Source organism: Echiichthys vipera, assembly GCF_963691815.1.
Source record: "Echiichthys vipera genome assembly, chromosome: 3".
In the NCBI taxonomy this organism is placed as follows: domain Eukaryota; kingdom Metazoa; phylum Chordata; class Actinopteri; order Perciformes; family Trachinidae; genus Echiichthys; species Echiichthys vipera.
Genome location: NC_139828.1, coordinates 31,787,949 through 31,812,433, shown reverse-complemented (window position 1 = coordinate 31,812,433; position 24,485 = coordinate 31,787,949). Strand labels below are relative to the sequence as shown.

Here is a 24,485-nt window from a genome sequence, read left to right as displayed (position 1 = left end):
CGCCTCCATCAGCTCACAGTCTGTCCGGATCTCTAACCGGCGCCACCGGGACTCTATCGGCTCACCTGACACGGATTCCGGGACAGCATGATTCGGGTTTCTTCGGCCGTGTGTGTGTTGCTGCTTTTCACGGTGAGTGGCTTGTAGAAGTTTTTTGTCTCTGGACGGTATTTTCTACTGTAACGGGCCGAAATGTGCTTTAGTAACTCTCTTGTTTAGGGAACTCTCATTGTAGTCTAGCCTACCGCGTTTCCATGAAGGTCGCAACTTTAAATATAAATGGTATACTGTTACAATAATGTCAATAGCCTGGCTGCACACAATAGACCTTCAACATGTTGGCTGTTATCGAGGCAACCTGTAGGCACAACAGAGGTCACTGAGTTGCGACAACCGACAAGAAACCGTTCGCTTCAAAAAACTAAACTTGTAGTTCCCGTTAGTTGTCCAATCATTTTCAAAAAGAACATTCTCTGTGGTGCATTTATCCTACTTCCTCACATCACAGGCTAAAGACCAGGTTTACGCTGGGAACTAGTACCTGGTTGCCATGGTAACTCGGGTGCGGGCTGTTCATCATCATCCCTTCCTAACTTTTGAGTGCTTGTTTAGATGAGCTGGTGTACTGTGATCAGTCTTATGAAACAAGGGTGCCTGTGAAATACTGTCTGACAGATAGTCATTTCAACAGTTGATTGCGCTCTGGCATTATCATTTAGAACCTGACATCCAGTTATCCAAGTGAGAGAAAGGACAGCAGTCACCATAGTGTCTTACAGGAATTATTAGATCATGTTAGTTCTGGGAAATATGGCCAATAAAGGTCATTTCATATAACAATAGGATAAAGAATGTTTTCTGATCATTTGATAAATAAATAGCTGTCAACATAAACATTCTAAATGTGCCCTAGTTTATTTCCTGTCGCAGTGTATGTGAATGTTATCAACTGACAGGAAGTCAACAAGGACCAAGGCTGTTGCCTACTAGCAATGGAATTCTGTTGAAAAGGTCTATATGAAATAACACATTAAGTGTTTTCTCATTTTATAAAGTACCGTAGTTTATATAGTCAGATAGAAGGAGCGCCAGACTAAACTTTATCGTTCCCAAGTTGGGAATATCTTAAGTTTCTTAGTGCGTGATGAATACAATTGCCTTAATGCAGTTCAGACTAATTTTTCCACATTTTTATATAGTTTCAATGATACATCTTCCTTCTTCTATTGCCTTCTTCCATATCGAAGGACTTTATCTCAATATATCCTGACATCGACTCACGTATGTGAAATCATGGGTTGCTGTATGTAACCCAGTTGATGTCAATCACATTGAACTGTGCGGTAAATAATGGAAAGCTTTGTTATAAAACCAAAAGGGCAATTTTCAAGGTTTCCCACAGGTATGTCAGAGAACATTTCCAGACAAGTTTAAGTTAATGTGCTTGTTATTGTCAGTGATGCCATTGAAAGACAATGAATCATGATCATAATGAATTATGGCCCAGCCTTAGATCACATGTGTACTCTCAGTGCTCAGGAAGGACGTCGGGCACCTGCTGACAAGTCAGACTTGTCACTCAGCAGAGATCTGAGGACACTCCTTTGTGAGGAAAGTCTTTCTTACCTCTTCTGTTATTCTAACATTCCCACACATTTAGTCAATAAAAGAGGCTTAGCTAAATCTCCTAGGAGTGGCAGGGTGTGTCTGCCTCTCCTCTGAACACGAGCAGCTTCACCTGACCACGCAGGTCGATGACACACAGTACTACATTACGCTACTGTCATTTACAGTAGACATGTTCCGATACTCGTGCTGTGGGTATAGGCCCATACCGAGTACAGATGCAGATACCAGTGTGTTTAAAAAAAAAAGGAAAGATCTTACTAAGCCTGCATGACTGTGATATGATTATCATTGTGGTAAGGCGTGGCTCAGGTTAAACCCTCTGAAAAACATGGATGAATGCAGCAAATGGAAGCCATTTAATTTTAAATAGAACATCATAAAACAGTATTGACAGCAACATAACTAAATAAATATCAGAATAATTATTAACAAGAACTACTAAGAAGTATTAAACTGATTAATTAAAGATTAAGAAGAACCGTGTCAGACCTAACGGCGCTACCCAGTAAATAGATTCCTATTTCTAATAAATGACGTGATAATGGATCGGTGCCTGGACTTCGGCAGCACCGATACCGATGCCAGCATTTCGGCAGTATCGGAAATGCCTCTGACACTGGTATTGGAATCGGAACAACTCTTATTTAAAGTCTTATCTTTTTTGTAGTAACGTTGTGTCATCACAACAATACAGAAGTCCTGACAGCTCAGATAAAGGCACAGTTTCTGAATACGGGCTGCGTGCATTTTTCTGTGGATTTAGTGTTTTGATACTAAAAAAGAAATCTCACTTTTGTGTGACCTTTAAAATCCAAAGGCCGCGGTGCTCTGTGCATACAAAGTTAGTCTTGATTGAAATGATATTGATACTAGGCAATATATTACTTATAACAAGGTGTGATTACAAAGACAGCTCAGCAGCATCATACATTTCCAACATGTAGAAGATTAGCCAAGATAGCTTTAACAGCTCATGTTGTAGCACCTGTATTCTTTCACCAAGCAGTACTGGACACAAGCAAAGGCAACATCAGTGTGCACTGAACAGGTCAGTCCTGCCCTCTCTCTCAAACTGAACTTACTCACATTTCAGCTAAACTTGAGGCAGTTGGGTGAGCTATGAAGCAGATTGTCTAGGCATATACAAACTGTTCTCAGCTGACATCTCGCTGACTATCCCGGGTTTATTTTGTTGTTGTTGTTGTTAGAACAGGACCTTCCACATTTTATTCCCTTGAGTCAGGCCTAAACACTTTTAAAGTTGGTTGTCAGGCTGACAACAGATTTTTGTTGCTGAAACAGCGAACATGGTTGCCATTTTTAGTTACTTCATATTTTGGGTTATTAAGATACCATGCAGTTATACGTCAGATTGATAATGAAAATGTGACATGAAAGAATAAATGTTTAATTACAGTAACTGAAGAACATTCTTTTCTATAAGTAGTATGGTTACTGTATTATAATAATAATGGTAACTTTATTTGGGGAAATTCAATATTTTCACTCTGTTATTATTATTAATATTCATGTCACACACACATGCACAAACAGGACCTATATACGTGCAATTAATGGAGAGATGTCGGAGAGAGGGGGCTGCCAATGGATGGGCACTTTGAGCAGTTGAGGATTCAGTGCATTGCTCAACGGCACCTCGACAGTGCTCCACACTCCATTCTTTGTCCTTACAGGGACTCCAAACAGGCGACCCAGCCAGGTCCCCTATGGACTGAGCTACTGCCGCCCCATTAAATTGTTATCAGATAATGTGCCCACCCTCAATTCTTGATATATGGAATAAATGCCTGTGTGCACAGGACACTCCAACAGACGTGAAACATTGTCTGTTTCTGGTTCGACTGCAAGAGCAGTATTTAAATATCACTAATGCAACAAATATTAAAATACATGTATGCATATTATATGTTAAAAAGTGCCTGCCCTTAGGCCAAGAATTGGTTGCCAATTTCTCAAAATGGTTTCCAATGTCGACCTGGCAACTGTAACTGTAGAGCCCTGTTGTGAGTTTCATGACACACCCACCGAATTCAAACTGGGTAAGCACTACTCAGCCAGACTAACTGGAAACACCAGTGCGGGTGGATGAGATAACTGAGGATTGCTCATGTGTTTTTGATAATACTGAATATAAATACAAAATGTTGTAAGAAACTCAGGAGATTTACCCTCTACTTGCTAATACTTTAGCATAAACCTAAACAGATTTTCAAATTTTCCTGCAAATACCTTTGGCTTTTTCCTATTTAATGATCCCTCAGTATGTTGAAACCATGTTCATAGTAGGTTAAGCAGTGATTAACATTTAGTTGACCAATCATTTTCACAGTTTGGTTAGGTTTAGGCAATAAAACTACATGGTTAAGTTTAGGAAACAAAACTACATGGTTAGGTTTAGACAACAAAACTACATGGTTAAGTTTAGGAAACAAAACTACATGGTTAGGTTTAGACAACAAAACTACATGGTTAAGTTTAGGAAACAAAACTACATGGTTAGGTTTAGACAATAAAACTACATGGTTAGGTTTAGACAACAAAACTACATGGTTAGGTTCAGATGACAAAACTACATGGTTAGGTTTAGACAACAACAAAACTACATGGTTAGGTTTAAACAACAAAACTACACAGTTAGGTTTAGACAACAAAACAACATGGTTATGTTTAGACAACAAAACTACATGGTTAGGTTTAGACAACAAAACTACATGGTTATGTTTAATAAACAAAACTACATGGTTAGGTTTAGAAAACAAAACTACATGGTTATGTTTAATAAACAAAACTACATGGTTAGGTTTAGAAAACAAAACTACATGGTTTGGTTTAGACAACAAAACTACATGGTTAGGTTTAGACAACAAAACTACATGGTTAGGTTTAGAAAACAAAACTACATGGTTTGGTTTAGACAACAAACCTACAAAGTTAGGTTTAGACAACAAAACTACATGGTTAGGTTTAATAAACAAAACTACATGGTTAGGTTTAGACAACAAAACTACATGGTTAGGTTTAATAAACAAAACTACATGGTTAGGTTTAGGAAACAAAACTACATGGTTAGGTTTAGACAACAAAACTACATGGTTAGGTTTAGACAACAAAACTACATGGTTAGGTGTAGACAACAAAACTACATGGTTAGGTTTAATAAACAAAACTACATGGTTACGTTTAGGAAACAAAACTACATGGTTAGGTTTAGGAAACAAAACTACATGGTTAGGTTTAATAAACAAAACTACATGGTTAGGTTTAGGAAACAAACTACATGGTTAGGTTTAATAAACAAAACTACATGGTTAGGTTTAATAAACAAAACTACATGGTTAGGTTTAGGAAACAGAACTACATGGTTAGGTTTATAAAACAAAACTACATGGTTAGGTTTAGACAACAAAACTACATTATTAGGTGTAGACAACAAAACTACATGGTTAGGTTTAGACAACAAAACTACATGGTTAGGTTTAGACAACAAAACAACATGGTTAGGTATAGACAACAAAACAACATGGTTAGATTTAGGAAACAAAACATGGTAAGGTAAGAGTTCATTGTAAAGTAATTCTATTGATTGTGTTGCAGGCCATTACTGTGTTGATTGCTTACTCTGGAGACAATTTGGTAAGAAGAAGAAGAGAATGGATTCTCCCTCCGAAGCCACTGCAGGAAAATGTAGACTACACTAAAAAGGAATCTGTTGCCAGGGTAAGTCACAGAGTAAACATACCTGTTAACACCGAAGCAAAGAGACACAGAGGGGACTATCTTACCACAGACAAGCATGATTTTGCAAGATCTGATCTACGTTTCTTTCCTCTGGTGCAGTGAAATAATCTTCTGCTTTTTGTTTCAGATTCGGTCAGATATGGAAAATGATGACGATATAACATACTCTCTCGAAGGCATTGGTGCCAGTGAATATCCCTTCAATGTGTTTGTAGTCGACCGTAAGACTGGATTCATTCGTGTGACCCAAGTGCTCGACAGGGAGGTTATTGATACGTACAATGTGAGTGATACATGACAGATTCTGTTCTATTCTATTGTACTTTTTGACTTTGATGCCATCTTACCCTTCATAAGATTGAGTAATTTATGCTTTTCATATGAAATATTGAGATACTTGGTATGCATGAATATCACAGGCACAACAACATTTAAGAAACGTTTCTGTTTCAGCTGTCAGGGCGAGCGCGCCATAGTGATGGCAGACATGCAGAGAAAGAAATCCAATTAAGAATCAAGGTTGAAGATCAGAACGACAACAGTCCAGTGTTTGGAGTCATCAAGCCAGGGGAAGTGAATGAGCTCAGTGCTGCAGGTTAGTAATCCTGCATGACATCACATAAATATAATAAAACACGCTTTTGTCAACACATCCTCATACCTAAACAACAGACTGTCAAAGACTGCCAAAATGACACATAAGGACATTCTATTTAACATTGTAAAATGGTCGCAGTTTTCTGGATCATGGATTGCCTTAAAATGAGTCACAGACAGAACTACGTCATGGACAGAAATTGGTTAACTTAAAAAATGTTACGACTGACTTGGTTTCACACGGGAGACAAACTCTGGTCTCCTGGGTTAAAGTCCTGTGTTTGTCTGACACATCCACCACCCCATCCTTTATTCTTATGCAGAGTTTGGGGCTGTTAAAGTTGTACTCCATTGAGATTCCTTATTTCTATCGGCCTCTTTGGCGAGTCTGTTCTTTCAGAGCCTCCATCTTGTCACGTTCATGGTCACGGTGTGTGTGGATTTATTTTTTATTTTTTGCTCTTTCCTAAACTTTATTGACACACATTCACCTCTCTCTACTGTCCCCTATATATTCCCCTCTTAAATCCACACACACAGATGTTCCTGTTACACTTCTGTTCTTACTACAAGCCTGACTTAGAAGTTGGAAGTTCACAATTTCCGATTAAACGCAGCATAACGGTTGAAGTAATCTGGGCTGACCGACCAACCACTGTCAGCAGAGTCTCTGACATGGAGACATATTTACATCTATGGAGTGAATGTCTCAGCAAATCAGAAAAAAGGCAACAAGTGCTTTCATTAGTGGGTCACATGATCAGTCACCATTGTTTTAACTCCCTCTGTGATAGATAAGAACTAAATAGACAATTAAATTGATGGAACTCTTACGGAGTATAACTTTAGACTATGCCACTTACTTCCTCGTTTGATCTTGTGAGCACTACTATGGCGACTTGAGGTCGCAGTCTAACAACAAAGTGAAATGTGGTTTGTTATAGGTGTCTTGCACAATCGTTATTTCAGTTTGCCGTCATAACCAGCACACCAGAGAGTTTCATTCAATGCTTTTTTAACAGGAACTTCAGTTATGAAAATAACTGCAACTGATGCTGATGAACCAGGGCATAAGAACTCTAAGATCGCCTATACCATCGTAGAACAGAACCCACCTGATAACATGTTTGACATTTCCAATGATGGGACCATCTACGTCAGAAGTTCTGCCCTTGACAGAGAGGTACAGTATGAACGCTCACTAATCCAATCATATTCTGTCAAGAAGGTATTGATAACTTGGTAACAATGGGGTTGAGTCCTTCCCCTCTGCCAAATTACTTCCATTCTCACCCTTGTGACTTTTATTACGCCTCCACACTGGCGACACCCAGGGCTGTCGGTCGGTCTCTCCCGTTCTTGTGGAAAGTGATACTCAGGAACCCCTGGAGGGAATGTCTTCAAATATTTCCACATTCAAGGATGAACTGTTTTGATTCTGGTTGTCAAAGGTCAAGGTCATTGGGACCTCACAAAACACATTTTGGCTATAACTTAAGAATTCCTACATTGAATATGACAACATTTCAGACATGTCTAAAAGGATGAAATTATGAAGTGATGACATTCATACAAAAGGTCAAAGGTCAGCTTCACTGTGATATCATAATGTTTCATAACTCAGGAACAGTTAGGGAGACAATTTGTCAGATACTGACTTGGTGACACTAATTTTGAAACTCTGCTGATTGCAGAGATCCAAAGAAAAATACACTGAATACTTTTTATTAAATTCATTCATAGTCTACACTTAATATATTCTGTTAGTCTGGAAGGTTTGGATGTGAACTGCAACTTGACATATTGGTGGAGGCAAACAACTGCAAGTCTGTAACCTTGGGTTAGGTTTTGGCGTGAAACACGGGGCCCAAAGTGGGCATCATGGGGGGCACAGGCACAAGGGGGCTTTCTGTGTCATTAAAACACTTTAAAAAGGGTTAGGGTTAGGGGACACCAGCCAATACAGGTGCATTATTAAATGCATCTTTAATGCCTTTGATGTATTTCATACATACATTTATGACCTGCCACAGACACACGCCGCCGCCATGCATTACGGGAAGTCCCCTGTCATGTGATTTGCTTTAGCTGAAGTTCATGTTGTATATAGTACTTGACAGTACTGTACATTCTGTATCTTGATCATTTGTCATCCTATTAAATTATTTGGGCAATTTGACTGAAACATACAGTCCCTGCTTCAACTCTTCTAATTCTATTTTCAGAAAGCAGATCAGTACACTCTCACGGTGAGAGGCCAAGACTTAAATGGGGAACCAGGGGGAAATAGTGCAACCAAGAGTGTTGTCATTAATGTTCGAGATGTGAATGACAACCTTCCCACTCTGGAAAAAGAGCAGGTAGTTTTCTTTCCCACACTCTTCTATAAATCAACATGTGTAACATAGTTAAATGGTTTCAATGTTTCTTTTGAGGAAAAAAAATATACTGTAGAAATGTTTACATGCTCATGTCCCAGACCACACCTCATAGTCAAAGAAATGCTAACGAAAAAACATGTTGTTTAAACAAATACTGCAGAAATGAAGCCTGTTAATATTCATCTCTTAATGTGATCGTCCTACAGTATGAAGGCAACATCGAGGAGAACACAAAGAATGTGGAGGTGATGAGGATTAAAGCAGAGGACTTGGACGTGAAGGACACAGACAACTGGGAAGCTGTGTTTGACATTGTCAAAGGCAATGAGGCTGGGTACTTCAGCATTAGAACAGACCCCAAGACCAACGAGGGCATTCTGATGCTCGACAAGGTACTGCAGTTTTGATTCAAAAGGATCATGTGTTAGTATCCCAGTCTTTAATGGTCGTGTCTAGATAGTAACCCTAGATCTGGAGAAAACTCAGAAAAACTCTTGCGAGACTCGCTTCCCAACTACCTATACTAACCCTAACCTTTCGTGGTCATTGCCTAACCTCAATCATCTAACCATTACTATTCAAGGTCAATGATTAACCCTAACCATTCTAGGTCGGTGTTTAACCTTATCCATCTAACCTTAACCCTTTGAGGCTTTTAGGTCTTAACCATCTCGCAAGACTTCTTGAACTCTTGGATTACCATCTAGACACAACTGTCTTTTGTGAGATAAATGTGGTAAGAGCAATAGACACACAACATAAATACCAAAATAATGAAAAAAGTAACTTGCCTATCATAAAAGGAGTAGCAGTAACTAGAAAAGACAAACATTCACGCTTGTAAATAAGGTTTTATGAATGAAAGTGAACCTGGAACCCATTCCAATTACAGCTCTGAGGAAAGGACAGGAAGCACACCCTCAGGTGTTAGTCATTTTGTATAAGTCTCTTGACCAGAGGGTGATTGATGTATGACTCCAGGTTCCAGAAATGAAATAGAACCACAGGGCATTAATCACGAAGTTTACAGGTTTTTGTTCCACCCAGATTGTGGGCGATGCCTGGGGCCTTACAGGAGCTGCAAACTTCAGAACATGGCCATTTATGTTTTACGACCAACAAATTTGGAGAAACTCAATAATGTAACTTTTAGACTCTCATATTTACTGGTCATCATATTATTTCATCGTATCATCATCTGATCATCATATTTATTATACACATAAAACAAAGCAGCAACAACGTAGTTAGTGAACCCAGAGTTTATTAAGAGTGTTTTAAAGACTTACCTACTGGCCCCTGTACCAGCTTCTCTCATAGTAAAGTCCATTCAAGTGGATTACCAAAGTCAATCCAAAAGGAAGGAGCCCATTGGTGATTTATTTAGGAATCCGTCAACTCTTTTTTTATTCTGGGGGACATGGATAAACAGTGTCCAGTACGGTGCAGTTGATGAGGGATGGGGAATCCCCCAAAGCAGTCACACAGCGTGTTGCAGTATTCAATGATTCCATCATGGGGAATAATTTCCCTCTGTTGGCAGCATAAACATTCTTCTTTGGTGCCTGTGGGCTCACAAAACCAAAGACACACTGAAAAATGCCCTCACTCTGAGGCTGATGCTATGTCTGACGCTACCTCTAACTGTACCTGTACTTATATTTCACCAAACTCCCACAAACCACAAAGATTACGTGTTTTGATTGAATAAGTCACCAAGGGGCTCTTTCCTTTGGTATTGACTTTGGTAATCCACTTGAATGGACTTCACTATGAGAGGAGCTGGTACAGGGGCCAGGTAAGTCTTTAAAACACTCTTAATAAACTCTGGCTTCACTAACTACGTTGTTGGTGCTTTGTTTTCTGTGTAGGGACTCTTCTCGTGCAAACATATTTTGAGCAGTATTAGTGGTTAAAAAGAGGTTTTAATGCCTTCACCGTGCTGCCCTGAGCTAATCAGTGCAAGCCACGTCCAGCTGTTTGCGATTGTTAGTGACTCTCCTGGATTTCTCTGTTTATAGTTCATACACAAAAAAAAGTCTCCATAGCTTGTTTGATGTGTGTAGAGTCGAAAAGACGACAGGATGATTTTAAGATGGAATTACACTTTAAGATGGCAAGTCACAGGGTCAACATCAACATCAAGTCCCCCTTCTGAGGTGTCATTTTGGCTCATTTCTAATCTAAAAATAAATAATTTGTTGTGTGTGTGAAGAATCTGTGAAAATGGCTCATCTGCCATTCATGACCTCATCACTATTGATGGATATGCAACACAATGTCTTCAGTCTTCATTTTATAGAATTTTCCAAATACGCAACAACAGCAAAACTGATAAACTAATGATACCTTTGTGTTTGTGTGTACCATTTCACAGGCTGTGGATTATGAGGATGTGAAGGACCTTGAACTAGGACTAGCTGTGAGGAACAAGGCTCCAATGTATGATGGGTCTACAGGAAGTTCTAGCGTTGGTATAGGGTTTGGAGGTGGAGGCGGTGGAGGCGGTGGGGCAGGGGGAGGAAGTGGAGGAGGTGGGGGAGGGGGAGGAAGTGGTGCTGGTTCAGGAAGTTGGTCCGGAGGATCATCATGGCAAAGCGGGACAAAATTTAAAACCTATCCAATCAAAATCAATGTGAAGAACCAGCCTGAGGGGCCAGCGTTTGACCCCAAAGTTAAAGCTATTCCTGTGTCAGAGGGAGGCAGCTCCATCAACATTAAAGACGTCATTGCCCGCTACCAGGCAATAGATGGAGACACGGGGAAACCAGCTGAGAACGTCAGGTCAGTTCATACACAATCTCACATACACAAGCTTCTTTTTTTTGATAACTGACAGCCCATTTCTGCTGTAGGTATGTTAAGGGCTCAGACCCTGACAACTGGCTGACCATCGACCCAGTGACAGCTGAGATCAAACTGAACAAGATGCCTGATAGAGAGTCTACATTCCTGGTCAATGGGACATATATGGCTAAAGTACTCTGCATTTCAGAAGGTACACTCTACTCCACTCTGTTGCTGCTCCAGCTTCAGGTGGTTTAACTGTAATACTACTGAATAATACTTGGTGAAAAGTAGCTCTGGGAAGATCAAAACATCAAGCTTGTTGCTAATCTTACAGTCCTACAAATCGCGGCGCTAAAATGTAAAGTTTGCTTTCAAGGAAACATCAGTCATGAATTTAACAAAATATAAAGATGTCTTTACTTAATAAATGGCCCTTTACACACACACTTTCCTGGACCCAGTAATAAAGCAGCCTCCCCATTTGATATACACATTTTCATATTATATAGTTTACTTGTATTGTCATTTTCCCCTTTTTCTGGTAGTTATTGACAACTACAACAACTTTGCTAGAATGTGACAACAGTATTTAACGTTAGCCAGTCTTCAGCTGAAGTCTTTCTTTGAGTGCTGTGGAATCCATTAGCTAGCTCTCAACTCAACATGATTCTTGTTTCTGTAGCAACAACAGACAACCCTGACAACCAGCAACGCCAAACGCTATTGGCTGCTACAATGGAAACAGAACAGGACAGAAAGGCATTGTTAAACCTGTCAAAAAATGTAAAATAGTAAATATATTATTTTTATGGAAAAGCAATACTTTATTCTGTACCCCTCAAAACTCCCTGTGGGTGTATTATTGTTATTTTTTAAATATAGAGCTTTTAATAAAGATTCTACATATTCAACCTTTAAGTCTGTGTTAACCACTTATATCAGACATCTAGTTAAAAAAAAACATTGACTTCAACATGAGAGAACTCATGCAAACATCAGTTCTGGGTTTTAGGACTCAGTCCTGCAGTACTCTTTGTCCAGAGTTGACATTCTCCTCCAGGAGTTTACCAAACTTCTAGATATAAGTAGGATTAAGTTTCATTCTCTGCTGCAGTCAGTACACTGGCTCTTTGTGGTTAATAATATATAGACTGTGCAAACAGTCCAGCAGTCAAATTCACGTAAATACAAAAACACATGTGGTCCACCAGTAGGAGTGAAGCGTTTGTGTCTGAACCTGTCTCTGAAGAAAGGAAATCGAAACAAAGGAAATACTGAATGATCTGTTTTTATTTCTGTTTTTTTTCCACAGACATGCCATCTAAAACAGCCACCGGCACAGTTGCCATACAGGTGGAAGATTTTAATGACAACTGCCCCACCCTGACAAGTAACATCCAGACTATGTGCACACCAAGTGATGCTGTTGTTGTGAATGCTAAAGATGAGGATTTTTTCCCTAATGGGCCTCCGTTTGACTTCGTCATCATCCCAGAGGGCACTCAGGGCAAATGGAAGGTGGAGCATTTCAATGGTGAGGAGAAAACTGCCAAAGACTGAAAAGTTATGAAAATAGATACAAAGTTAAAAATGGGTCTGTGTCGACATGAGTGTCTACCACTGACTTGTTTCTTTTTTTTAATTTTTACAACCAGGGGTTGCCATGGTGAAAATATTTCACATTCTAGATACAAGTTTTTTCAAACTTCACAAACTTTGTGTGTAGTCCTCTGTTTTTAATAGGTAGTGTCATTGAGACACCATCTTGCGATCAGGATCTTATATCAAGAGAGACCCATTAAAACTGAAATAATTAACAAACAATCATTCCTTTTTATAATCAAGAAAAGCATCCCACTCCATAAGTTAAAGCTTTTATGTTCAAGTCAAAAAAGAGAATGTAATTTCATGATTTTTAGAGCTCATTCCATTTGTATGCAGTGTAGCAATTGAACCGGCTTCCAAATCCAGTGTGAACAAGAGGTCCAGCTAATATTAAAATGTTCTGTGACCTGGCATCATAAGTAGTGTGTTTAAATGTAGAGCTTTATAAATAAACAACATATACAATATACAATACCATGCTGCTCCCCTCCCTTCGTTTTATAGAAGAAGCATGGTGAGCAGCGGTGTAGTGGTAGTTGAGGAGGTGGGGGTACTGCTAGGTGGATGAGTATGTAACCAGTAAGGGAGTGGGTAAACCTAGATTGTTTTTGTTATTGTGTCATGCAAAAATAATATGTCCAACACTACTATTGACAATTAATTTGAGAAGAAAGATGCCATATTCCTATACATTCCAATGTATTTTTGGTAAGTAGGTGGATATACTGTAAACTGAACATACAAAAGTATTTCACACTGTTACGGTCTTTCGAATGATTAATCTGTCTGTCACTAATCCTGAGTATTTATAATATTCAACATTTCAATTTTAGAATCCTGGATTTTGATATGGCAGTAGGCTGGATACTGGTGATCTAGATAATAGCAAACATTTAGTTTTGTCAGGATTCAAAAGAAGCTTCTGTCTGTTGAGAGACAAATAACAGGTTAGAATCTCAAAACGAGCACTAAGCCTGTTTTGATTCAGATGCCGGGCGTGCATTTCATACCAGTGGACTGCCTCAGGGTTTTTTCATTACAATGTGGAAAAGGCTCATTTAAACTTGAGTTTCCAGAATACTGTAAACTTAAAGAACTGTAAAGCATTTTTGCTAACTACACTTTTCATATGTTTGTTTTGTTGCCGGCAGACACTGCAGCTATCCTGAGGGCCCAGGAGCACATGTGGCCTGGTGTCTATGAGGTGGAATTTGAGGTGAGGGACCAGCAGGGAGAGGCCTGTCCAGAACCACAGAAAATGACCGTCCAAGTTTGTACCTGTGAGGATGGGGTGGTGTGTGGAAAACGAGACGGCAAGGGTCAGCCCAGAAAAGGAGCAGAGTTGGGACCTGCAGGTATCGGTCTGCTCTTCCTGGGCCTGCTGCTGTTACTGCGTAAGTATGATGTGATGGGATTACTCAACACCCTCACTGTGCTCGAGACCATCCCATGACAAGTGGAATTAGATAAAGATATATGTAGAAGTATCCATATATGCATCTATTGGCTGAGAGCTGCCATGCACAGCATTTGACCTTATTTATATAATATTGTTCTCAGCTGTAACCCTCAGCAGTGTGACATAAAGGGTCTTCAATTCGGGCATTAAACCCTCTACATGGTCTTACAGGCAAGGGATTTTAAACCCCTAAAAACCTATAAATATTTAGGTATTTTTAATTTTTTAAGAATTTATACTGTAATAACCACAACTGGCGCTGATTGGGTCCTTTAAAAATGTCCCAACAATTACAAGGAACCAGTAGTGGGGATGGGAAAATGAATCAAGGGTTTCCGCTATTTTCTGCTGCCGCTGCTTCAGAATTTTATGAAATGTCATGATAAGAAATTGCTCACTATTTGAGAGGATGCCCAGAATTCCTCAGGTGTCTAAGGTGAAACCATGTCTTTCTCACCACTGAGTCAGTATGCAGATCCCAGGTCAGGCCCTAGAATATGTATGTATATATGTAGGCCCTCTCCACCCTCTGAGCTGTTGATATTAAGGGGTGTCCCTTGGGTCCCCCAAGTCCACCATCATGTCCTTAGTCTTGCTGACGTTCATGAGCAGGTGAGCTAGTGAACTGAGCAGCATAGGTTCTGTTCTTGTCCAGGTGAGATAGAGTGGTGTGGAGGATGTCTGCTGAGACTTTGTGATGGGATTGTGGGTAGCAGTAACCAAATCTGACTGCATACGCAAGAGCCCAGACTGTCAGACAAGTCAAAAATATGTCAGAGCAATTACATCATGCAGGTTACACAAGAATGGTTACAGGAACACCTGGTGTTGGTAGCAGAGAACTACACTGTTGCCTATTACAAGAGAAAACATAACCACATTGTCTTATGCAGGGTAAACTGAGACTGCACCATCTGTAGGATGATTGTTACACTAAATTGTTGTTACTTTGCTGTTTTTTTCTCAGTCTTTCTTCTGATGCTGCTCTTCTGCCGATGTGGGGGGGCTGGGGATCTGCCAGGAGGCTTTACTGAGATGCCCTTCGACACCAAGTCCCACCTCATTAACTACCGCACTGAGGGCCAGGGAGAGAACACGGTAAGACCAAGAACATATTCACCTTTTAAAAATGATAGACGTAGCCACCGTTATGTCACCCACTGGTTTGCGTACAACCGTTTTCAAGGCAAGAAATTGGTAGCGCTACGGACCACTACATAAGTGACGTTTAAACACTAAAAAGGAGAACTTTTAATAATTTTCAACCGGCTGAGGCGAATCCTCCAGTGCCACTCCAGCTGGCGCTGGAGTCAGTAATCCACATGTACTTCAGCGACAAAGAGCCGGTTGAAAATTGGAAGTTTCTCTTAAAATAACAGCTAAGTGGGGCACCTGGTGGCTCAGTGGTTAGAGCAGGCGCCCCCTTTGCCCTGCATGTTGCCCCCTCTCCCTCTCTCCCCCATTTCCTAGCTTGGTTAGGAAGGTGCAAAAACTGATCGCTGATCAAGAAATTTAAAGCTACCAAAATGTTACAATCAACTCGGATGTGAACATGAAAACATACTATGAAAGGGTCAAAGTCCTCTTGACCAGTCCAGACATTTTAATATACGTAGTGCTGCCGATATACATTACTAACCTTTATCCTGGGCCCCATTTCAGAGAGCAGGCTCAACCTTCTCTGAGCCTAAGCCTGAACTCTGAGTTGATCTATCCTGAGATGGAAACTTTGAGTTTTCTGTTCAAGAACAGCTGAACAGTTTTTTCAATCAATTCTGAGTAGGTTGAGCATCAGTATAAAAAGCCATCATCAATAGAGCTCTGATACTATGATTCACCATGGCAACAGGGAAATAAAAGGCCTCCATCGTTATCCAGTGGATGTAGAGATATTAATGCATGTATATGCAGACTGTGCTGATTTATCTTCATTAAAAAGAGCCTGAAGCAGAGCAGGGAAAGTGTAGAATATAGTTAAAGATAAACATATATAGATCAAAGACATAGAGATAGGATTGTAAGATCACAATCTGATTGAGTAATAAAAGTGTTTGTGATTTGCAGGTTAAAATACAGTAGATTTAAATTTATTCAAATTAAAAAAAAATCTTGGCTCAACAGCATTTAGTAGTTTTATTCCAGCTCCTTTAAAAATGTAGTAACCTTTAAGCACAGTCAGTGAAATGCTGTTAAACAGACTATTCAGACTATTTAAAAAACTCACTTTAAAACTTCCTTCTGCAGCTGCAATACCATCTCCCTCACTCACAAATACGAACACGTATGTGCTCTCTGATCATAAAGAAATTAAGTTTAACTGTTGGGTATGATCACATCAAGAGTGATATAGACAGTAATTTATTGATCCTAGTGTCCAAAGCTTCATACTGATTTTTACTATTTAAACTGAGATTATTACACATAATGTCCCATAAACATTTTATGCTTAACAGTCCCAGCGTTGATAGAAAAGGACATGATGCAGGTTTTATTCAGAGTTGTATTGAACATTTGAATGTAAGGGGGAAAAAAAGCTGTTTAAAAGCACATAAAAACTATAACATGAGATAGTCCTGAGTAACAAACTAATATTGGACCAGGATTTTGATTCGGACATTCAGTAATCTTCACTATTTAAGCGCTTCAATATGCTTTTTGATCTGGACTGAATGAGTGAGAAAATGAAACAATGTGTCGGTCTCTGTCAGAGGGAGGAGACACAGAGAATGTTGAAGAAAACCTGCCAGGGAGCAGGCTAGGTTCACAGAGTCACTTACCACGGAAAATGACCCTGGGTATCTTCTTTTTCTTTCTAGAATTCAGAGTTTCCCTCATCTCAGGCTTAACATACACTGTGTAGCCCTGCCCTAAAGCATCCCATGCTTTATGGTCTATTATATTCTAAATGGGACCATCATTTACTAAATTAACACCATGCTGCATTAAAGAAGACTTCAAACTAGCAATTTAGACCATAAAGTCATTATAAAAATGTTTGCCGAGGTAAAAAATAAAGTGAGAAGTAGGCTCATTTTCTCATTGACTACTATACAAACTTCCTGCTGGACGTTAAAAAGAATGCAGGTTTCTTGCTGTGTCCATTATTTAATTTCCTCCGCTCCGGCGACAGCCGGGGCCCGGAGGCGTTGTCTTTTGGGGTTATCCGTGTGTCCCATTCTTGTGAACGTGATATCTCAGGAACCCATGTCCACTTTAATAGGATTTAAGGATGAACTGATTAGAGTTCGAGTTCGAAGATCAAGGTCACAGTAACCTCATGTTTTCAGTGAACATGATATCTCACGAACGCATTGTGGCACAAATGTCCACTTGCATTAATGCTAACTTAACATTGAAAATGCCATAGACGGGCTAGCTCCATTAGCATCTAGCTGGGTTCATGTTTTTCAAGTGAACCAACAGCCGTTTGGATTAAGTTTCAACAGTGGAAATGTTACATATTCAAATCAAATATAGATGGTTACTTATAGACATGTGTTCATTAAGGCAGAGCTGAGAAAAACAAGAGCAAAAGGTCAAACCACAGCTTTGCAACAACTATGGCAAGTCTGAGTGGACAAACAGAATTCCTGTTTGCACTGAATATTTAAAAATAAGTTTCATTACTCTTATTTTAATAACAAATAACTAAAGAACAATTGAGTACAATTGTATGGAAGCCCTACAGGGTCATACATTACACACATTTTATTTCCTCTGTTTTCCAGAGATAACAAGATAATTAATTTGACATTGATACAATGAATGATGTTTGCAATGATTTAATAGACTACATTATCATTTTGTTTTCTACAGACCTCAAATTAATTTTCTCATTATCACGGGAAAACGGATCAAAATGATCTTGTTATCATGAGAAAACAGAGAAAATAAAATGTATGTAATGTATGACCCGTTAGGGCTTCTGCACATTTGTGCATGTTCATTTGTTACATTTTGTTTTAAAAAATTAGGAGAGTAGTGTTTAAGTCAAGCCTGATGCCTTTAGACTCTTCCACATGTTGAGATGTACAGTTTATTAATTCAACAATGGTATCGGATCAGTATCAGGTATCGACCCAGGTATCGTTATCTGCACCGAGAATGGGAAAGTTGGATCAGTGCATCACTAGTGTGAAGAATCCACTGTTTACCAAAAAATACATTTAATATCTACATTCAATTTTTTTAAAGGCTCCAATTGATATATTATACAAGTCTGGATGGTTTGGATGTAAACTGCAACTTGACTGTTTGCCAGAGCCATACAACTGCAATGCAGTAACTCTAGTTTACAGCCTACTGTATATTGAGGACAGGAATACTGGCATACATACAGGCTGTTTGCTATTGAGATGAATAAGTTTTGTCCCCTCAGCCCTCATAGCGCTGAACAAAAATATGTAGAGCATGGCTAAGTGCTGTCTATATGTCTTTATGCTGCTCTGGGGATATGTGGGAAGAGGGTCTGTCTGTTATTTGTGGGGAGAGGGTGTGTTATCTGTGTATGATGTCCATGTGAATGTATGCTGCCATGGAAAAGAGAACTGACTTGTGTGAAAATCTAATCCAACCTAACCTAACCTAACCTAACCTAACCTAACCTAACCTAACCTAACCTAACCTAACCTAACCTAACCTAACCTTGAAATGCCATTACAAGGTCTAGACATTAAAATACACGAATGGGTAGAAAAGAAAAAGAGAAAGGCTTCTCAAGGAAAAAGGAATATTCAAATTTACCATTACAAACATAACCTACACTAATCTAATCTAAGATAACCTAACCTAATCTAACATAACCTAACCTAATCTAATCTAACCTAACCTAACCTACCCTAATCTAATCTAACCTAACCTACCCTAACTTAACCTAACCTAACCTACCCTAATCTAATCTAACCTAACCTAATCTAACCTACCCTAACCTAACCTCACCTCACCTAACCTACCCTAATCTAATCTAACCTAACCTAACCTAATCTAACCTAGCCTAACCTAACCCAACCTAACCTAACCTAACCTAACCTAACCTAACCTAACCTAACCTAGCCTAACCTAACCCAACCTAACCTAACCTAACCTAACCTAACCTAACCTAACCTAATCTAACCTAACCTAACCTAATCTAACCTAACCTAACCTAATCTAACCTGACATAACCTAACCTAACCTAACCTGACATAACCTAACCTAATCTAAACTAATAACTGTTGACTCTGTTTTAACATTTATGTCGTTTACTTTTTATAGGCAGTGCCGCTAATCAACATGCCGACACAAGTGGATGCCGGAGGATCAGGAGAGATGGGCTTTCAGAAATCTGTCATCTCCATGGATGGGAGGAGGGAGGTCGCCTATCAAGACCACCAACAATTTGCAGCTGGCCACAGAGACTATACAATGGGGATGATGAACCAACATGGCAGAAATAGTTTCTTCTCTGAGGGCTTTGAGGGCAGAGAATCAAAAGCAACTGGAGGAATGTATGATGGCATGGCTCTGCCAGACCACTTCCTGGGACAGTACTACAGTCAGGTGAGGAGTCACTGAAATATTTCTAGACTTTTTTTTCTCACACTGTAGTTCCCTGAGAGGGATCCTTTGGATTTTCACAATATTGAATAAGATACAGACGGGGAAACTGCTCAGTCAATGAAAAGGTAACCTTGGTGATTACTTCCTTTTTCTTTTTCAACAGAAGGTGACGAGTGAAAACGAGAACCTTGGAGAGAAGGATGGTCTTTTGGTTTATGACTACGAGGGCCAGGGCTCCCCTGCTGGCTCAGTGGGCTGCTGCAGCCTGCTGGAGTCTGACAATGACCTGCACTTCCTCGATGACCTCGGGACAAAGTTCAAGACTCTTGCTGAGGTGTGCGGAGGCAAGAAGATTCCAACTGAAGTCAAACAAGTGTACACTCCTCTGCCCAGTGCCTCCATCAACACTCAGACCTCAGTATCAAGTGTCAGGCTGCCGCCTCAACCCAAGCTGCAGCCGACCGCCCCTCAGACTGTGATCAGGGAGACATCTGAGAGATCTCAGGTGGTGAAGGAAAGCACGGCCACAGTGAGGGAAGGGATGACACCAGTTAGGGAAGGGATGACCACAGTGAGGGAAGGGATGACCACGGTGAGGGAAGGGATGACCACGGTGAGGGAAGGGACAGCAAATCAAGGCCAGATGCTCCTGCTACAGCCGCAGCCACAGCCTGTCTACTACACCACCGCCCCTGTGATGCAGCCGATGCAGTACATAGTCCAACCCCAAGTTCAGAACACCGTGCTCCTGGCTGAGGCACCAACCTCCAACTTGCAAGGCATGGTGCTGCTTAACGGCACCCAGACTGGACCTGCCCAAGGCATGGTTGTTCAGGGGCAGACAGTGATGTCCAGCGGACAAGTCCAGGGGCCCCAGATGGTGTTCAGCGGGGTCCAGGGGGGCGGTGCCAACTTGATCCACACCGGCAACCTCTCTGGCTCCCAGACCATGATGGTTGTGGAGGGCAAGGTCCCTGCAGGGACACTGAAAGGCCTGAAAGGGAGCCAGACCCACCTTGTGCAGGGGGGAACTCTTCAGCCAGGAGGGCTTTCAGGATCTCAGAGGGTCCTGGTGGTTGGAGGGCAAACAAGCAGCAAAGGGCAGTTGGTCCAGGAGGCAGGAGGTCTGTCCCAGAAGAATGGCGTCTCTGGCTCTCAAAGAATCCTCTACAACAAGGGCAGCGCATCTGCTGGCTCTCAGAGCAGCATGGTGGGTTCCTCTACCACCACAGTGAGCACAGCCCCAACCTACCGCAAGGTGGTGGTGAAGGAGACAAGAGAAATTAACTGAAGATGAGGTTGTCAGAGAGAACTTTTCCAGTGATGCCAATAAGAATGTTCCTCTGGCCTCGTCCAGTTGGTGATGGGATGCTTGTGGGACTCAACTAATGCAAGACAGCTAATGGAGAGAGCAGTTTCACCATATTCCCTCCTTTAAATTCAACAGTACGATTCTCAAAAAAAGTTTGTCATACCCAAATGTACAGATTCCCTTGTAACCATGCCCTGCCAAAGGTCTGGGGATGACTGCAGGCAGAGGCAACATTACAGTACAAGTACAAGCTGACCCAGGAGACCAAGTTAATGACTTCCAGCCTCTTCTGCTATATCCTCTACTGCTATCTCCAGTCACGAGTGTGCGGGGGACGGGTTGAATATTTCCGTCCAAACCCGACCTGAATCCGAGTAGGCCCAAGCTCAACCCGAAATCCAAAGGCATTCTGTTTTTTATATATCTAACCCGATCCTGATGCAGTACATGGAAGCTGAAGCACTGAGTTTGTGTTACACGAATAGAAATAGTTCCGTTCATGTGTTGTCACTCAAGCTAAATAACAAACCCCTGCACTGAACAAGAAGCCCAACACAGACAGTAGTTCCAGCGTTTACTTTACACTCTGTGTTCGTGAACAGGCACTCTGAGCACCTGAGGGGTGTACTACGAAACTTTATAAGCGGGTTAGCGAGGCATGTCTCTTTAAGCCTCGCTGTATCACCATGGTAACTGATGCTTTCATCCAAACTTGGTCTGGAGGAGGTTTTTAGCTCAGACTCAGTGCTCACACTGTCCTCCCGGACCACGACCCGGACTTTAGGGTACTTGTCCCCCCTCCCTCTCCCCCCGCGCCCCAGCCCCGTTTGTACTCACACTGCCTGGGCCTCGGCCAATGCTTCTTGCTGTCCATACGCCATCACGCCGTAACACGTCACACGCATTGATCGCGTGTGTGTGGCTTTGTTTACAAATCTTTCCACAGACCTCGGAGTTTTTGTGCGTCTTGTCGACTGTTTTTGAATATTTTCATCCGACCAAATCTGCAGTAAACACAACGTGAACCTTTCACCACCATTGTTGTTGTTGTTAAATATCCGCGCATGGTCCGTCCTTCTATTTACATGTCCGAACAGGCGGACATAACGCTACTGCCGTAGGGCTCGTGCTCGTACACGTGCGCACGCTCGTGCTCGTACATGTGCAAACGGCTCCGCTAAAGCCCACCTCTTTCAAGCGGGCCGTGGCGGCCCAGCTGGCCCCAGTTGAGCGCGGAGCGGGTGCGCTCACACTACTTAAAGGTACTAGACTTAAGCTGAAAAACCGGTTTTGGCCGCGGCCAAAAGGACAGTGTGATCACGCCTTAAAGGCGTGATCACACTGTCCTTAGAGCCTTAGAGCTCAGTGAAGTAGACTTTGGTGTTAGATCGGCTCCTTATGGCTCACAGCAGCTTCCTACACTTCCTCATCAGAGGGTCTTACAACATTTGATCGTCCTTGTTGGAACCATACAGTCTATGGTTGGCCATCATGTTGGAAATTAAGTTGTGCACTTAGTGTTGCACAGTGTGTCTGTGTTTCACTGCGATTCTTTGTCACAGGTACATATTTGCATGTAGTTGATGATGCCCAAAGTCTGAGAAAAAATACGATGAGCTGTGACCGTAAAGCTGAAACCCTGGCTTGACAAATGAACTCTAAAGTGAGCTTCGTGGTACCGTTTAACTCTGATTGTGAGTTTGGTATTTGTGGATCCAGGTTATCCAAAGAAACCCTGGGGATGTTCAGCACACTTCGTAGTCCACCCCTCAGAGCACACTCCTGAGCGTTTGCAAATCCGCAGCACTGTTGGAGTGTACTGCTCTCAGAGCGGCAGAGCAGTGAATATTTCACTTTACCATTATTTCATATAGAATAAGAGGGCTCTTTTTCTTCAAACCAGAATGCGATAATTTTTTGTGTAGTGTTATATTCGATTTACGAGCACACCCTATATTTTCACTAAAAGGCTGAACCCGACCTAAACCTCATTTGTAAATAATTTTCTTTTCTTTTTTTATTAAAAACTGTCTAACATATTATTACTTTTTCACCTCTCTCCGCAGTGACACGTTATGTTTGCAGAATCATGTTCGGTAGAAAGTTGGTGCGCCCTCATGTTATGTTTCATGTCTTGCTCTATTATCTCTTTTGTTTGATGCTGCCTGTTGTTATGCACCAATAAAAACAACTCTAAAAATGAACTGGTCAAAATTGACACATTCCTGCTGTTTTTCATGTTTCTCGAGTAGAAGTTTGTGAGACTTGGTAAAAATAATAGCATAACGCAAAGTACCACACAAAATAAGAACTCCACAACAGAAGGTCATAAATAAACACCACTAACTCCCAAAAGTAATCATATTGTGTTTCATATTCATCCCTTTTTAGTGTTTCTCAGGTAGAAATTACAGCTAAACTTCAACCTTCAAAAGGATCCTGATGAGAATAAAATACTGTCTATACTGCTATGAATTATGGTGCTATTGCTCGTGTTAGTAACGGAAGTAGCAGCAGTGTGTGGGCTACGGATGGATCAGTGGTTGAAAGTAACTAGGTACATTTACTCAAGAACTGTACTTGGTACAAATTTATTTTACTTGTACTTTACTTTTTTATTTTACTTTATGCATCTCAGTGGTAAATATTGTCCTTTTTACTGCACTACATTTGTCCTTTATTTGTACTTTTCAGATGGTGGTTTTTCCGTCCCCTTTCTGTGTATGAAAGGTGTACATTTACAATGTACAAATGTGTACATTTTAAAAATCATGATTTCATGTGGGTGAGAGCCGTGTGGAGGCAATCCCAGCCCACTTTCCCCCTGTATTTCAAGTTCAGCTCCTTTAATGCAGCACTCGCAGAATCCTGGTATTTCTAAAAAAGTTTTTACATTTGTTGATTTTGGTTGGTATTTGGTACGCATTTGTGAACACTATAAAATACTCATTATTGTCACACACACCTGCGACCAATACTGCAAATCCTTTCTTTCCATAGCTGCTGAGGTCATGAGAGAATTAAAAACAGGGTCATGGACCAGAAAAGCTGAGACATTTACATTTCTAAAGTTACTCTTGTTACGCCCACTTCTGGATTGACAAGATGTCTTAAATTCTATTTTTTTGTCCTAAACTTAGACAAGACTATTACATAATTCATTGACTTTATGAATAGGCTACACATACATGAAAGCTTTATGCTTTTCTTTAATATATTTGTGCATTTATTAAAATATGTCACTCATAGGAAGGGAACACCAGTGACAATTCACAAGAAAGATGCATTTCTCTAAATGGCCTCTAGAGAGCAGCAAACCCTGGGGACAGGGTTCCCACACATTTTCCATTTCTAAATTCCAGACTTCTCAGAGGATTTTTCAGTCAATATTAAACATGTAAATACCAACTGTTAG

General features: G+C 40.7%; 1 protein-coding gene across 1 annotated transcript; it reads left to right on the top strand.

The window, feature by feature from the left end:
* Positions 1 to 23,274, top strand: LOC310966653 (desmoglein-2.1-like). The gene is made up of 14 exons (XM_083940461.1): positions 1 to 132; positions 5,245 to 5,367; positions 5,516 to 5,671; positions 5,842 to 5,983; positions 7,008 to 7,168; positions 8,211 to 8,345; positions 8,573 to 8,758; positions 10,744 to 11,150; positions 11,222 to 11,364; positions 12,469 to 12,690; positions 13,913 to 14,155; positions 15,188 to 15,318; positions 19,474 to 19,758; positions 19,922 to 23,274. The coding sequence occupies exons 1-14, from the start codon at positions 88 to 90 to the stop codon at positions 21,047 to 21,049; spliced, it is 3,507 nt and encodes a 1,168-aa protein (XP_083796587.1). The 5' UTR covers positions 1 to 87; the 3' UTR covers positions 21,050 to 23,274.
* Positions 23,275 to 24,485: the final 1,211 nt, after the last annotated feature.